This window comes from Poecilia formosa, unplaced genomic scaffold, assembly GCF_000485575.1.
Source record: "Poecilia formosa unplaced genomic scaffold, Poecilia_formosa-5.1.2 Scaffold13, whole genome shotgun sequence".
In the NCBI taxonomy this organism is placed as follows: Eukaryota; Metazoa; Chordata; class Actinopteri; order Cyprinodontiformes; family Poeciliidae; genus Poecilia; species Poecilia formosa.
In genome coordinates this window covers 2,351,567-2,364,711 of record NW_006799952.1, presented here as the reverse complement: position 1 = coordinate 2,364,711, position 13,145 = coordinate 2,351,567, and the positions used below count along the sequence as shown (strand labels likewise).

The following is a 13,145-nucleotide window of genomic DNA, read 5'->3' as shown; positions in this document are numbered from 1 at the left end:
AAAGCATAAAAATATGTAAAATGTCCATTAAGCAGTGAATGCTCTTCATGGTACATTAGGATCCTGGCCCCACTGATATCCCACAATAATGAGTGTGATTTAGTGATTTCACGCTTTGTTTGTCCTCCCTGGCCCGCCGCCCCCCTCCGGATCCCCTGCCCCTGCCCACCCTCCACTCGTACACAGGTGTATTGGCTCCATGTAATGAGATCATTACCAGCATCGTCGGCGAACGTGTTTATTTGGCAAACGGAGCAGCCGGCTCCTTCTCTCTCCTGATCTGCAACCAAAGAGGCATTTAACTAAAATAAGCTCTGCAGTACAATTGGGCAATCAGAAGTCAATTCAAATCATTACAAGGCCTGAGGGGCAAACACGTCGAGTTCCTACAATCCTCCTCCGCCAGAGCTGAAGTTGTGCTTGGGAAAACACAGGAGCAGCACAGTTAATGAACTGACTGCAGGACTGTGCAGAAATGTTGGGTCACAATGGAAAGACTGAAGTAAGGGGGGGGACATAAAACTGATGGAAAAACATTAGAGAAGCCCAAAAATATTTAATGAAATTGTACATAACATTTAAATATGGTTTGCTGCCCATGTGGTTTGCTTCTGGTGGGTTATTCCACAACAGCTGAGTTAAATGCAGGCACACCTGCTGATTTATTTGAAACACACTACTTGCTGGTAGGACATCATAAATAAAAACAAATAAAATGTACGTTCTTAACAAGACCCATTGTTTTGTAGTGTAGAGAGAAGGATTTTAACTTTCACCACGGCTAGAACCTTCAGCTGGATTCAGAAAAGATGATCTGGAGACAATCAAAAATAAAATCACAGAAAGCTCTTGAGGTGGATGAGACGAGTGTGTACTTGCGAATGTAAACAATCAGCCCGGTTATCAAGTGTGTAAACACTGGTGTTAGAGAACAGTGGTGTATTTATTTCCTGCAGATCAGCTCCAAGTCATGCACATGCAGGCTGTAGACACCTTGTTTTGTTTTGTTTTGTTGCTTTTTTTTTTAAAATGTCTTTCTTTGCTTAATGTAATTGAACTACATGGGGAAACTAATACAACGTTCTGAAGTTGTATTAAGAGGTTGAATTTTCAAACAACAAAGTAACTCCAAATACGACTCCCAACAGCTGATTGAGTGATATTTGCACCTGTTCCATTGGCTGTTGTGAGTTCTTTTGGGGGTTTTTTACCCAAGAAGCACAGAAAAACCCAACTCTCTGACTCTTTCTGACTTTTAAGATCCCCTCTAATTCCCCTCCACTGGTCCAAGAGGAGGAAGATGTCACCCCAAAAGTGGAATGTATGGTTGGTAATTACAGCCCAAGGTTGAGCTGTTCCAGGCGAGAGCACTGGAGTGCTTCCATTACCCCTCCTTGTCCCCTCCTGCCTCCTTCCTGCACCCCCCTTCTCTCCTATGTTGTCATCTGACTGGGGACCCATCCTCCTCCCTCCTCTTTCTCTGACCCTCTGTGTCAACCTCTAGCTCCCCACAAAGTCTCTCATCATGGCCTTGCACACCACACTGGACACCGTCGGTCCGCGGGTCTCAAATAGAGAGAAAGGGACGGTGGCAAAGTTAGACGAAAGCAAACTGGATCCCACCTGTGCAGACCCCTCGAAGGCTATTCAAGCACCTAGATCTGTTGAGCACCGTCATCAAAAATCCCCCCAATCATGTAACTTTCATCCCCTCATCATGTACAGACTATAAACCCAGTAGATCTATAAACTACTTGACTACACACAATAACTTCACACTCCGTTTTATTTTACCTACAGCCTTTAATCACATATATGTATTCTATCCTCTCCTACTAACCACTTCCCTTCTGCTATATTAGAGCTTTAATTATTATTACTATTGAGGAGCTCTGTGCCAGCAGCATGATGTGTTTTCCACGTTGGTCTTCATAGCAAATTTGATCTAAATCTAATTAAGTTGAACAATTTGACTAACCAAACCTGTTTTCATTATGCTGCCAATAAACACATTCGTCAAAAAGGCCATGAAAAAAATAAAATAGAATAAAATACAAGCACTGATTTGCTGGTGATTCTGAAAAGACATAGCTGGTCAGTGTCAAGCATTACTTAAGTATTTACACCCTTTTACATTTTCCCAAGTTTTGTTGTTTTACAATGACAAAACTTCAGTGTATTCCATTTGGATTTCACAACACGGATTAACACAAAGTGGTGAATAATTGAAGTAGAGCGGAAATGATACATGGATTTCAAGATGTTTTGTTATTAATCTGAAAAATGTCTGAGTGACCTGAGTCAATGCATTGGAGAATCACCTTCTGCTCCAGTTGCAGGTCTTATCTTTTTTCCAGCTTCCCACATCAATAGACTGAAGACTGGGTGACTGAAATTGTTACCCAAAATAGCAAAAGGTCAGATTGGACATAGAGTCTGTCAGAAAGATCTGTCAATTCTTGCTAAGGATCCTGGTTGGGCCTTTTGAACACATGCATACGGTTTGAGTGAAGCCGTTTTAGAGTAGCTCTGGGTGTATTTTTAGTGAATTCCCACTACTTGAAGGGAAACTTCTTCCCCAGTCTCAAGTCTTTTACAGGCAATATAACAGGCTGGGTTTTTACCAGAATTGTCCTGTACCTGGTTCCCTCAGTGTTCCCATCAACATAATGATGATTTTCCCCCATCTCTGCTGAAGAAAACCTATTTCATCATGCAGCATTGCTCTTCCAGATCATTTTACAAGTAACCCTAAAAGTTTGGCTATGGTCTTTCACATGTTTGCAAAGTCTATTTCCTGGCTTTTTACAAACTCAAGAGGATTTCTTAAGGCCTTTTTGTCAGCATTGCATTGCTACTTCCCAATGTTAAATGAAGGTCAAATCTGTAAATAGTACGACAAAGAGTTCTGCCAACAAATCCTCCCACTCGAGGTGTGGAGCTTTGCAGCTCCTCCAGAGTTACCATCAGCCAACGCTCTCCACAGTTTGCAGTTTTCTCATAATCTTTCAATTTCAAGATAATGGATTAAACTGAGTGAAATATTTAAAGCTTAAGCTATTATTTAACTACGTCACTCAGCTTTTAGCTTCTCCAGAACTTTCTACCTGACTTGTCCTGCGTTCCAAGGTCCTCATGCTGAAGTGTTTCTCTAACGTTCTCACAGAACTAAAAAAATAAAATAAAATCCCAACAAGTAGATTGTTACTTATTAATTAACATGTGTAGGTCATTGGTTGGACTGATTTTACTTATGGGTATCAGAAAAAAAGAGGCTGAAGAGTAGTGCTGCATTTTGAGTTGACTTATCACTTGAAATCCATTCAAATCTGCGACTGTAACGTGACAAACTGTGAAAAAGTTCAGGGGGTACGAATACTTCAGCAAGAGACTGCATGTCTCAGTGGGTGCCCACACACAAAATCACTCCAGTCAGTCTGGATGTCATCTGAACTAAAAAGAGCCACTCGGAGGCCCAGACATCTTCTCCAGGAACATCTTTTTATCCATCTAATTCCTCCCACTATGAATAATGCAGTTCCCTCCTTACCGAGGCTCGGGTTTAACGCGTCGCTGCGCGCCTCTTTAAGGGGGTACTTATTCATAAACAGCAGTGCAGTAAATACCAGAGCTTTGCAGCCAATTTAATGGCAGTTATGCCTAACAAATCTGCCTCAATCTAATGATCAGCCACAAAGCTCGGCTGCGGGTTTAATCTGCGAGCGGAGGCTCCCACAGCTCCGCGACTCACTGAATACGCTTAGGGATCTCTCCATCCAGAGAGCGGAGAGCGCCGGCCCTGACACTTAATCCACACGGCACAACAGTGGGATCAGCGCAAATACATGAACAACGTTAGTCTTTCATGAATAAAAATAAAGTCCTAAAACACTGCGGAGGCGATGCATTAAGATACATAAAACATCATGAGGTGCTCTTTCTGCAAATCCCCCTCCGTCGGGGTGTTTTCTGCCTGTTATTCCAGCACTGACCACACACCTTTGAAAGAATAACAAGAGGATTTCAATGTATACATTCGTACCGAGTAGAGCTTTTGCAGCAGAAGGTAATTCTGTAAGAAAGTAGCTTTAGTAGAGAGTCAGGTTAGGATCATAAGAAGCAAAAAAACACAAAAATAAAAATAGGAATCAGACAGATTTGCCTTCATTTACTCTGATTGGGAATCAGCAGGTCAAATGCTGAGAGATTTACTCTTTTTTTTTTTATTCAGTAAATGAACCCATTAATGAACAACCACTATTTTGTGGCAGTACATGCAACAGACAACACCATGCAATTTAACACACTTTTTGGAGTGCACTGAAAATCAGGTAAAGGTTTGGGGAAAATGTTTTGCTGTATAAACTGAGATAATCTTGTTATTCGTTCAATTTCAGTTAGATTCCAAGCTAATCGTCAAGGAAACTATAGTTCTTTTTTTTTCTTTTTTTTACGTTTGGCATTATATACATCAATATATATGTTTTTTTCTTTTTTTAAAGTTGAAATAAATGGAAATTTGCATTTCAGATCTTAAAGGAAAACAGAAAATTGGAATTTTCCGAATTTTCTTTGGTGAAATCTAATCACTGATTAGCAGTTATAACACTAAAAAAATGTATTTCATTATTTAGATAAAACAAAAAAAACATTTTTATCTCAGTTTAATAAAAAAAAATTGATACATTTATGGGGTATATTCCTTGATACATAACAAGGGATCGTCTCATCCCTTGTTATGTTTTCTACATTTTCTTAAAGTTAGGAGCTCTGCAGAACCCTGCAGTGTTGTTGTTTTTTTTGTTTTTTTCTGTTATGTCACATAATCCCTAATCAAATTTAAATTGTTGGGGCATCACATAGCTCAGTGGGAGATCACCATTTACTGAGGCTACAGACCTCAACGCAGTTGTCCCCTGCTCAGCTTCCACCCCCGGACCATTTGCTGCATGTCTCCTGGTTCTCTCTCCCCACTTTTCTTCCTGTCCATCTACTAATGAATAAAGGAAGCTAGAGCCGCAAATAAAACTTTTTTTTTTTTAATTTTAACTTGTCAGGTTAGACTTTAAAAAATAACAGTCATTTTCTTGGGGGGTTGGAAAAGCCTCACTTGTGAATTGCTAACAAGGACACATAAGTTGAAACAATATTACAATCAGTGACAGCTAAAACAAAGTTGTTCACATTCTTACCACTAATAAGAATGTGAAAAGTTTATTCAAAGGCCAAAAAAAACATTTTTTTGTTGTTTGTTTTAGGATAAATAAACAAATAGCTATATATTTGTTTTCTGTATCTATTGTGCTGGATCAGGAGCTAAAAAAAAATAAATAAATAAAGCACATTCAAGGCAGTTGTGCCTGTCTGAATAATCTGTCTGGGTGAGACAGGGGTCAACGTGTTATTTCTGACCACTATTAAACATACATTGTGTTGACAACATGGCAACTGGCTGACTGATGATGTACCTCAGGTTGTGGGATACGTAAACCCACATATATTTCCCAAAAGAGCTGTCAGGGGGCACATGTGACTGACTGCATGTGCTAACAGATGACAATACAAATACAGTCTCGCTTTAACGGAGATCATATTTTAGGGTATAGATCATAATAAATCCGCTGCTTCATACATGGTATTCATTCTATATTTATCACAAAAAGAAGTATTTTGTCTCTCAAACCGGAGGGGCCTGGAGATTTCATGAGAAAGGTCCTTTAAGTATAAATGCTCCATGGACCTCTGGCCAGTAAATAACCTGAGTTAGCTGATAGCAGGGAATTAGAGCCAGAGCAGGAGTGCGTAATGGGGATGGATAGGAGGCTCAGGCTTGGGTCACAGCCGTTTAGGAATCAATGCAGAGGTACAGGTGAACCACCACAGGTCTATGCGAGAGAGAAAACCTTTGGGAAGGACAGGGAGAGAGAGAGAGAGAGAGAGAGAGAGAGGAGGGATGGGGGACAAACCACGATCATTCATTCCCATTATCACAATTAAAAATCACCACTCAGGTCGCTACAGGTTTTTAATTTGCAACAGAAAGCAAGAGAGAGGAAGACTAATGTTGCAAACACCGCCAAGACGAGCTGCATTATCGTCTCGCCTCCCACCGACGGGCACGCCGGAGCTTCCAGGCTTCTCACCAACCCGTGGTATTTCACGCATAAATAAATTAATGTGTGCACTTTTCATGTTCGCATGCATTAAGAGTAAAATTAAGGAGCTCAAATGTAAATTTTTCTAATTAAATAATATCCTACCATTACTAATAATAAAAATGTCACCCTTCCTGTGGAAGACGTGAGCGCTGGGGAACGTGGAAATAGCTTTGACACGTGCTTTAAAACACTATTGATGCTATTAAAATGCTAAGTGGGTCCAAGCAATTGGCATAACCACATTTCACTTTAGGAACGTCAAAGGACGACGCAACAAGAAGCAATTACTACAAGAATATTGTTAATTACGGCCGCTGCATTTTTAATAAGGGGCAGAGTAAAACAAAGGTTATGTTAATATGAGTTTATTAAGAATTCATACACTATGAAAATGTCTGTGGGGTGTAGCTACCTGAGACAGTCTGGAGGAAATCTGATTTTTTTTTTACCCCACATAAACACCTTTATTTTTACCAAACGCTTCACAGTAAATGCTAAATGTGGGTTCTATGTTTCATTATTATGTTTTTAATCATGACAAAGTAATGAAAGAAACACATGAGAAGGAATTTCTCGTGATAATGGTTTAAAAGCCGAACAGCAGTCCTCCTGTGCCCTCTTGTGGTAAAACTGTGAACATCCATCCTCTTTCTTTCTATGCAGTTCCAGCAAAAGATAATTACAGGTGGGAATGTTGCACCTTTTGCAGTTAGTTAATAGATAATATTGGTATTGAAAGTATATGGCGGTTAGCTTCACACCCTCTACAGTTCCTCTAAATATTTCCTGAATGGTGGGGTTCAGCTTGCATGCATGCAGCCGTCTTAAAAAAGTTATTTTAAGAGTGCCACTGTTTTGAAAGGAATATGTATATTTTATATGTTTTAATATCTCATCAATGCTTCTGGTTTCTTCATTATCCATACTATTTAGATGAAATATGAAAAAGTATCACTGTCAAAATTATATTTTGTAAAAACACATATTGATTTTGGCACCACAAAGTGAAAACTAGTAAGAAATAAATGAAATGACTGATTCTAAAGTCATCTTTTATTTTAGCAAAAAAATAAAAATGTTACCGTGAATAATAAAAACTAATAAGAATTAAAAAAAAAACCAAATGATTATACCAATAACAGATGTGCTGAATAGTTAGCTGTCCATCAAGGACAATACCTTTTTTTCATGTTTGCAAGGTTGGATTTTTTTTTTTAATTAAATCATATACGTTACGTCAAGTTTAGTCAACCCTTACAAAATTGTATTAACTGAATGTTGACTAAATGCACTTCTTAACTAAATTATACAAAAATATTAAGTTAACAGACTGACTAAAAGGAAACACAACACACTTGAGATAAACATTTCCATTTAATTTCAGGCTGTACTACAGTTTATAAGAATAGTGCAATAAATCTTAGTAAATTCTGTCTATAAAATAAGGATTAAATAATACAAAATTTAAAAAAAAGGATTAAATAAGACAAAAACGCTGGGGTTTTTTTTCTATTTAACACCAGCTCGGTTATTGCACCATCCTAAGGTCGGTTTTGTCACACCTAGCCTTACAATTTTTCTTCCAAAAAAACTGAAGAAAACATTTTGTTATGAATAATGAGCTCCACAGACAAAAAAAAGAAAACAGACATTTTAACAATAAATAAATAAATAGATCTACTGTTTAAGTTCCACCCAACTCAATAGACACGTTATGTCTGTTGAGATTATATTACCAGTACACACAACTGGCCTCCATTTACTAAGTAAGTGATGGTAACTGGTTGGACTGGATTTCTACTTATCAAAGTAAAAGTGCTTCATTTCAACTGCATATTGCACTTTTTAGATTTAGATATGTAAAGGAAATTGAAAACAATTCTGCTCTACCTTATAATGATCTAGCACATGAAATCCCAGTAAAATACACAGAGAATTGAGCCTGTGCTGTGAAGTTTGAAAATGTTTAAAGAGTGTGAGTGTCTAATTTTGAGAGGTCAGCACTGTGGCAGGACACAGCAGAGCCGAGAGTGAGAGTAAGCAAACTTCACTGCTTTAAAAAAGTATTTTTAGTACCGTGTACAGACACTGTGTCTGAAGGTGGAACAAACTCCAAGGGCACCACTCTCTTACCATAGGAAGTCATTTTATTTCTTCCAAAGAAGATTTTTCAGAATATTTTACACCTAAAAAAAAAAAACACTACTAAGTCCATCCTTCTGTGATAAACGCTTGTCCCAAATGGACGTATTTGGTTCAAATCAGGAACCACACCTACAAATGCAGTTTCTGGATGAGTAAATATAAAATTGACCTTTTTTCCAAATAAGTCTTAAGTGATTTTCTTTAAAACAACAGATGAATATATCCCAATGTGGATCATCTGTTTTCCATGAAATTACTAAAGACTCTATGCAAAGATTAAAACAGGAGCATCGAGTCGATGAAGTCTTTGTTCAGCAAAGGCCCCTGAGCAGCTGTAAATCTATATATTATATCTCTGCCCTGCAGCAGCGCATAATAGACACGCACAGCAATTACACTGCTGTGATTTTCCTATGGACAACGAATTTGAATATAAAGACAATTAACGATTTTATGTTTATTTGATCTCCCTCACGCTGTCATCATCTAGCTCGCACAAAGCTGCAAGTGTGAACAAATGGCCAGAGCTTGTGCTAATCTAAACTAAAGCAAAAAGGAAATACATTTGTTTCCAGGCCATTATATGGTGAGCCGTGCATTCGCTGGGTACAAATGGATACCATTTATTACGGTTAACAATGACATCCAATTCAGCCCTACTAATGAACTTCAATGCAGTCATGTTCGGTATTAAGGAGTGATTTGTTGAGTCTAAGTGTATCATTTTGGAGGCTAATGTTGATGAATGTCTGCTTGCGGAAGGATGGGGACATAAAGGGGAGAAGAGTCACTGTGTTAGAGCATCCTCTTATTGAGGTGCACTGTCGCCACCTGGTGGAAATATTGTGGTAACGCAGTTTCTTTTTTTAGTTTCAGAAACAACTGCCAGCATATAAAAATTGTTATTAAAGAAATAAAACAGATACTGGGACTTACCAATACCAGAGTTGCCTCCAGTGATGAGGACCACTTTGTCAGAAAGGTCACGACCCTGAAGAATTTCCAACGCAGCAGTGTTTCCATCGTAACGCTTCGGCTTCATCATCACGTCCTCCACTGTAAACGCCTGCCGGGGGTCAAAATAGGTGGTTCGCTTGTTGATGTGACTGAAAGAGACAGAATTTCTCAGGATGCATTGGAACATGCAATGAATCCACAGTGAGTATGGAAAAGTGTTCATACTCACTAAGTCACTGTACAATGCAAACTTTATCCTATTCCATTGGGGATATTAGATACAATTGAAGGAAAGTGACACATAGGTTCTATTTCGACAAAAAGGTTTTTTTTTCCCCCAACTTGTTTACTTACTCAACATAAATTTTCTGTCCTTTTTCATCAGTCTCCTGTTCCCAGCCATATGGTAAATCTGCAAAAGAAAAATACATGTGTGTTTGGTTACAGGATAATAAATATCAACATCTGTACACCTTCTTAGCAAGCTTCCTACACGCAAATGTATAAGAATTCAACACAATGACAGCAAATGTGAGCACTGACGCAACTTTATTTGATCTCATACATGTTCACAAAAATAATTGTCTTACGCTATGTGCTATAAATCTGTGGAACATGCTAGATGACTTGTAAAATATGGGTTGGGAAACCACCGGGGGTCACACATCAATGGGTGAGGTCATCTTTAGACATCAAAGTAAATAATGAACAATATTTCTATTAACATAAAAGCAATATATTCGTAGACGATTCAGTTTGCATTATTATTATTAACTTGTAGCTTGAGTAAAAAGGTGAACAATTTGGAAATCTCAGTATTAAATATATCACTCCAGACAAACCTCCAGCACAACGTTTTTTCTTTCCTGTCTTCGGATGCTCCCACTGTGTCTTCATTTCTTCATGGCTGTTGGCACAAGGGGAAACAATAAGGACCACATAACCCAGCATGCCACCTCTCTCGACAGTATTTAGTGTGATAATATATCACATCAAGTGTTAATGAATTAAACTGAGCTAAAAGAAGGAATTTAATCTACAGACTTCTTAAGATGAAATGTTGAATGTTAACTCAATATTTAAAAAGTACTGTTAGTTTAAGAAAAAAAAAGTGATTCTGAAACTGTTAAGAAATGCAAGGTTATTGTGGTGTAGGACAAATGAGGCTTCACACCTTTAATGAGAGCTGTGACCTAAATTCAACGAATAAACAAATGATTTGTTAGAAACACAAAAAATGTCAATGTTAGGTTGCAAAGTGTCAGCGTCTTTGCAACCTGGTCGTAATGTTGTCTACACCAACACCTCATCGTCAATCTTTTCCAGTAGGAATCTACAGCATCTTCTCTCTGAAACATTCCTGGCCTCCAAAGATCTCCACACATATCTATACATAGTTTGAGATCTATACAAATAATTTAGAATAATATTCTAAACTGAATGTACTTGCTACGTTTTTTTACCTTACATTGCCATTTTAGACATGTGACTGTTACCCAACAAAATGCCCTAGTAAGCCGAACACATAAATTTATACTTTTATAGATTTAAGAAAAATCCCTCTTCTGGCATCATTATTCTATTAATAAAGATAATACAATTGGACCCTTTTGTCTCAATTGACTCAAAATATCTCTAAGCAACTGAATTCGTCTTTCTTATAGACACAGGAAAGGTGTTGTAGTTCTCAAATCAAACCCTGATTAGGCTTTCTTATCTATAGTCCCCTGATGATGACATCACATATTTTAGGGCAGATTTACAATGCAGTAAAAATTTGTATCATCCCATTTGTATCTTTTTTGGGGGAAGATACTCTATATGTTTTATAAGAGCACATAAAACAAATCATAATCTCTGACAAGGACAACCTGAGTGAATACAAAAAAAAAAACAAAAACAGTTTTTTAAATGATGATTACTTATTAAGTGAAAAAGTTGTCCACACAGATTTACATCCAGACATTAAGGCCACCCCCAAACAATGTGAGCTCCCTTTGTTTTATTTAAGCTTGAATATCTGCAGCTAAAGCCAGTAGTTTATTTTAACACATAACACTGACGTCTGAGTCCTGCAGGGATAGTCTGACAGCGCACATCCAGAGGTTCCCACTCACTTTGCATAGTAAACCCAACCGTCTTTGGTGGACCTCTCTTCCCATCCAGGCGGTAACTCATCTTCACTGTCCGTATCGTCCATACCAGCGTATTTCAGAGCTGCCATTGCTCAAGCTTTCCACAGACACGGCGCTGTTTCGCGGACAAGCACAATAACAGCTACAAAGATAGCTGCTCTGGGAGATTAAAAACGCTATCAGAAAAATGCTCACCCGGCACTTCCGCAACAACACGTTGACGACAGCCGAAGTGCCTTCTGGGATATTGAGGAAATTAATCTGTGCCGTATGCGGTTGTAAAAAAAAAAAAAAAAAAACAATTTAATGCGGACACAAAGGTGTCAGAAGTGTATGGTGTTAAATTTGTTTCACAATTATTCAATAAAAAAAAAACCTTATATGAAATTTAAAAAAAATAAAATTGTGATCAAAATTTTTAACGTCAAAAAAATTTAATTAAAATTAAAATCTTTGCAAATAACTTTTTCACTTTATGAAATAAAAATTGGTGATTTAAAAAAAGTTAAAGTTTTGATCAAGATTTTATTTTATTTTATTTTATTGACATTAGATTTTTTTGATTGAATAATTGTGAAAGAAATTTAACTCCATACCTTTCGTCCGATGACAGCTGGATGTAGCTTGTAACCATGCAAGGATAAGCAGATATTGATGACAGATTAAACAAATAAAATATTTGTTTGTTTGTTTGTTTGTTTGTTTGTTTGTTTGTTTGTTTGTTTGTTGTTTTTTTAAAACTGCATTGGATCATACTACAAAAAATTTAACTTTCAACAAGAATCATGAATGGTAAGCAAATAAAAATGAAGCAGTAAAGCTAATATCACCAGGTTGGAATCCAATCAAAATAAAACTGAAATAAGACGTGCAAATTAATGTCATATGTAAGTAACATGTAAGACAGAATTTACAGCTTTGAGCCTGGTTATTGTCTGATGGCCTCAATCTGAACAGGACCTCTTCAGTTCCTCTGTATGCAAAACCAGCTGCATCCACCTGTTCCTGCTGCTTTACCTGCCTGTTAACCACCCTATTCTTCTGTTACAGGTGGCCTGCCTGACTGGGAAGTTTACAATGTGAATTGAACATTTATTGAACTTGAATGTTCAAAAAATGGACTTGCAAGTTCATTTATTGAACATCATCTTTACAAAAAAAGGGAAAAGGACATTCCGAATTATTTACATGATAATCTATGAAATAACATATTATTTGGGTACATTTTATAGGTCCTGATTCTAAGTATGTGCTATTTTAGCCTTAATAGCGTACCCAAAAACACTTTAATGTAATTTATTGCTTATCTCTAAAAGAAAGCAGGGGGTTACAAACTGCTGTTTCATACTTTTTGAAATAAATACTAGCATTTGATTGGCTAACCTGACCTTCAAACAAATTGTTTTGCCTGATCAAAGTCAGTCCTGCACCATCGAGTTTAATTCATATATACTTGACAGATTAAATTAATCCGTGCTGTTGATTGTATGATTTATGAATAAGATATTATGAGCTTTTCAGTTTAAGGCAGTGATGCACTGAGGCAGTGGGCGGGCTAAAACTGATCCTTGTTTAAATGAATGGTCAGAAGCTGACTGGTTTAAACAGGTCAACCAATCAGATGTTGCGGTTTATTTGACAGAAACCAGTGGCAGCTTGAATGATTTCATGGTGTGCTGCAGCTCAGCAACTATATAAAAAGGTAAGGAAATAATTAAGATTTTTACTCTTAATTTGATTTTCATGTATT

General features: G+C 37.4%; 1 protein-coding gene across 1 annotated transcript in view; it reads right to left on the bottom strand.

Moving 5' to 3' along the window:
• The window catches only part of wwox (WW domain containing oxidoreductase), a 154,458-nt gene extending 142,828 nt beyond the window's left edge, over positions 1–11,630 (bottom strand). The window contains exons 1-4 of the mRNA XM_007545611.2: positions 11,378–11,630; positions 10,103–10,167; positions 9,615–9,672; positions 9,240–9,409 (exon numbers count right to left, since the gene is read on the bottom strand). Of these exons, the coding sequence (XP_007545673.1) occupies positions 9,240–9,409; positions 9,615–9,672; positions 10,103–10,167; positions 11,378–11,484 (400 nt within the window). The 5' untranslated portion in view covers positions 11,485–11,630. The remainder of the gene's footprint in view (positions 1–9,239; positions 9,410–9,614; positions 9,673–10,102; positions 10,168–11,377) is intronic.
• Positions 11,631–13,145: the final 1,515 nt, after the last annotated feature.